Source organism: Mustela erminea, unplaced genomic scaffold (assembly GCF_009829155.1).
Source record: "Mustela erminea isolate mMusErm1 unplaced genomic scaffold, mMusErm1.Pri scaffold_60_arrow_ctg1, whole genome shotgun sequence".
NCBI classification, from domain to species: Eukaryota; Metazoa; Chordata; class Mammalia; order Carnivora; family Mustelidae; genus Mustela; species Mustela erminea.
In genome coordinates, this window is record NW_022476420.1 from 20,185 (window position 1) to 24,436 (window position 4,252).

General features: G+C 46.4%; 1 gene segment (V, D, J or C); it reads right to left on the bottom strand.

The window, feature by feature from the left end:
• Positions 1–542: 542 nt before the first annotated feature.
• Positions 543–1,286, bottom strand: LOC116584029. The segment is given in 2 exon segments: positions 543–976; positions 1,179–1,286. Coding segments are annotated over 2 exon segments (483 nt in total).
• Positions 1,287–4,252: the final 2,966 nt, after the last annotated feature.

Sequence of the window (4,252 nt, forward strand, 5' to 3'; positions counted from 1 at the left end):
AGGTGCAGAGTGAGAGGGTGATGAAGGGTGAAGAAAAGAGAATGAGGAAATAAAAGGGAAATGTCCCAGAGTCCAAGAGGAGCAGGAATGGAGAACTGATCTGCCAGGTGGAAAGTTCACAGCCCGTTGTCAGAGGCCAAAGACAGACCTTCCTGGCTCACTCCTGCCATGGGACCCTGGGGAAAATGCAGCTTCCTGGGCACAAAACCCCCCAGCAGCATCCCTAAGATGCATCTTCACAGCGTTTGTCTTCACTAACCTCCCACAAAAAGGGATGCAGGAGGGATCCCTGGGTGGCTCAGTCGGTTAGGTGGCTGCCTTCAGCTCAGGTCATGATCCCAGCATCCTGGGATGGAGTCCCGCATTGGGTTCCCTGCTCAGAAGGGAGCCTGCTTCTCCCTCTGCCTCCTGCTCCCCCCACTTGTGCTCTCCCTTTCTCTGACAAATAAATAAATAAAATCTTTTTTAAAAGGTTGGAGGATGCAGGAAAAGTCAGCTCTTTTCATTTTCTGCTGGGACTTACAAGCCCTGCAAGGAGTATGTCAGGAGAAGTGACTTCTCAGGCAGATAAGGGAATTCACATGTTCAGGGCTGAGTGGGGAGGAAGCAGCTGGTACAGCAGTCTCCCTGACCCTCAGCCCCGGGGAGCAGGTTTCTGTTCGAGGCTGAAGCACTGTGGGTGGAGAGCTATAACCCTGCTGGCAGTAGTAGTTTCCCACATCGTCAGCCTGGAGGTTGCTGATGGTGAGGGTGTAGTCTGTCCCAGACCCACTGCCGCTGAACCGGTCTGGGATGCCCGTGTCCCTGCTGGATGCAGCATAGATGAGGCGCCTGGGAGCCTGCCCAGGTTTCTGCTGGTACCAGGCTACACTGCTATAAACACCCTGACTGGCTCTGCAGTTTATGGTGACCCGCTGACCTGGAGACACAGCCAGAGAGCCTGGAGACTGAGTCATCGTGATGTCCCCATGGGCACCTGCAATCAGAAAAATGGTGATACAGACTCACGTTATTTCAGTCACACTGAAATATGTCATTGCAAACGTGCTTCCTAATGGTACCACATGGCAGTACATGGGTCTATTTTGGAAATAACGAGTGTTTCTCATTATGTATCTTAGAAAGTTGTTTAAAATGACACTACTCCAGAAGGACTATGGCACTTTTCAGCTTCTCACCTGAGACCCACAGCAACAAGGATAGGAAGACCTGCCTCTGTGACACCATCTTGCTGCCCCTGCCTACCCGACACAGCTCAGCTCACATAGCAAAGGCCCCTTTTATACAGCCTGAGCCGCTGGTCTGGCCCTGGAGGGGCTTATGCAAAGCAGTCTGGGGGAACAGAAGCAAATCTCATAAGCAGTGGGTTGTGAAAGTACCCAATGGAAATGTAAGAAGCCAAAAATAACTCCAAAATAGAGTTCTATGACAGTAACACACAAAAGTCAACTCAGAAGCTCTGGGAACATCTTAGAAGTTCTAAAATGACAATGTGCTACAAGACTAAATCAAAAGCTTCCATTTTCAGTTGAAAAATGTCTTTAAATGGGTTCAATTTCCAGAAAAGATGTACTTGACTCTTCATATCAATAACCCTGGTAAAATAACAAAATATGCTGGGAAACAAATAGTGGGAGGCAGGAAGGGGCAAAAGAATTGGAAGTCACAAAAAGAAAGTGGAGAACTTTGGGCCAAACTTTTTATAAAACCTCTGACTTCAGAACATTGAGCTCTGAAGCCATTTTCTCCTGCAGATGGGTAAGGATGTGGCAAACACTTGACCTCGGTCCCGGAGCTGTGCAAGGGCCAGAGAGATGGAATAGATGGAAGACAGGCTCAGAATTTCCTCACTCGAGAGACATGTGGGACCCTCATTGGACCTAGGGGAAGTCTGAATCCTGATTTTCAGTTATTCTATCTTTTCAGTTCAATATTTCTGTTTTATGTTGAAATAACCAATGAATGAAATCTAGGTGCCTTCAAGAAAATTCAGTTCCCTCCAGGGGTTTGAGAAGTCAGGGCAGGGTTGCTTGGGCACCATATAAACGTCCTGCACCTGTCCCTCATTCTGCTGTTCCTTCTCAAACAGAAGTAAGGGGGCGGGGGTGGGGTTCTCTAAAACAACGAGCATGCAGTCCTCGTGAGGAGGGCAGTCTGTGGAGGCTTTGGGCTCACTGCAAGTCCAACCACAACACTTCAGCCATCTTTCCTCCAAGTGGGGCACATGCCTGAGTCTTTCTCTGACAGGTGGCACTTTGGCTGTTCCATGGGTCCCATGGCTGCTGCACTGCTTCATGACATGAGCCATTTCCTGAACCCAGACAGAGCCTGTATCAAGTACCCCTGCCTGGGGATCCACACCTCACCCTCACAAAGGGTCGATTCTCCCATCGCTCTGCTCCTGAATTTGCTCTAGATGATGGTTAATTTTATGTGTCAAGGGAAGTAGGCTAGTGCGCCTAGTGGGGTGGTCAATGCCAGTTTAGATGTTGCTGCCAAGGTATTTTTTAGTGTGATGAACATCTACATCTTAGCCCTCATCTCCCATGCTCCACAAAAGATTCACCACAGCCCTGTTTTGACTTCAAAAAGAAAAGAAAACTCTATTATTATTATAGAAAATCTAATAGAAACAGAAGAGGAAAGGAATATGCACATACAGGAAGGGAATAGTAGGCAGGAAATGAGAATAAGGCCACTGTACCTTATATCGCGTACTTACAACACCCCACCTCACCAGCAGGGAAAGCCCCGGAGACAGGCTGGAGTCCCGACTGAGAGGCCTGGGTGGAGCGACCTCCCCTCAGGGGACACTTCCAGTGGAATCCCCACAAGGGCCATACTTATAAGGCAAATAACGGAGTTTGAAATGAAACATTTGTTCACTTATGTGCAGTTTGGAGCAAGCTGCATGTCCACATTATCATGTCTCTGTATTTTCAAGGAGCCTAAGCTATGTGCATCTGCCTCCCCTCCCAGATCCCATTCTGTGGTGCCAGGCCTGCCTGGAGCAGGAGGGGATGGTAGACAAGGCTGTAGCTCTTGGTGTCAGGAAGAGAAGAGGCCATATTCCTGATGAACATAGATGCAAAAATCCTCCACCAAATATTAGCAAACCAAATTCAACAATACATTTAAAGGATCATACACCATGATCAAGTAGGATTTATTCCAGAGATGCAAGGATCCTTTAATATCAATAAATCAATCAGCATGAATGTCACATTAACAAACTTAAGGGTAAAAATCATAGGATTGTCTCAACAGATGCAGAAAAAGTATTTAATAAAATTCAGTATCTATTTATCAAAAAAAAAAAAAAAACAAAAACCCAAAGGTGATAAAGGATATGGAGGAAGAGGATAGGGAGTGGATAATTCTGCCTCTGATCTTTCCTCCTTTATCCTTCCACTCTCTTCCTTCCAGACCTTTCTTAGCCAGTCATGCCGTAGGCCATCCATGTCCTTACTTCAGGCCACTTCCCCAGCCACATTAAGTCAATGACCATTTGTGCTCTTTGAGCATCTACTAAAAAAAAAAAAATCTTATTACATTACAGAATGGTATGGGAGCTGTTCAGTTTAACTTAACATCAACATATGATCGAACCAGGGCTGATCCTGGAGTCCTTTCTCACTATTTGCTGGTTGGCAGGTCCTGTGTCTTTAATGAGTTGTGCTAAGAAACAAAGACAGGAGAGCTATTACAATGCAGTAAGAAGTTTTTATTACATGCATAGTCCCCTGGGAACAGAACACACAGCATGCCCGAGGTGCACGAGCAGTACCGAGGTGAAACTCACAGGCAGAGAGAAGTACTGCTGGCCTGTATTTTTTACTGCGTATTTCATGAGAAGAATGGAGAAGCAAAGTCAACAAGCTACTCACACATAGGATTGGAGAGTTTGAAAATTTCAGCAGGCTGCAGACTATAGGTGTGCCACTTGTCCTCTGGTAGTCAGGAGGATTTGGGTAGGGGGAAATGTCACAGATTGCACTTCTCATTGAGAGGGAAAGAGTAGGATTTGAACTCAGGGTTGTCTGGCTTGCATATCAAATGTATGCCCTTGGGCAAGTCTTTTACTGCCTCTGGGAATTAGTTAATTTTGGGACAGAAGGTCTCTTGTGGCTGGGGCAGAAAGAATACAGAAATAAGAAAATGGATTAAGTATAAATCCTCATGAGGCTGAAAATAGTAGCTCATGCAGGGGTGTTTGGGCAAGAGTGGTGAGTATTGTGGTGATCTGAAACTC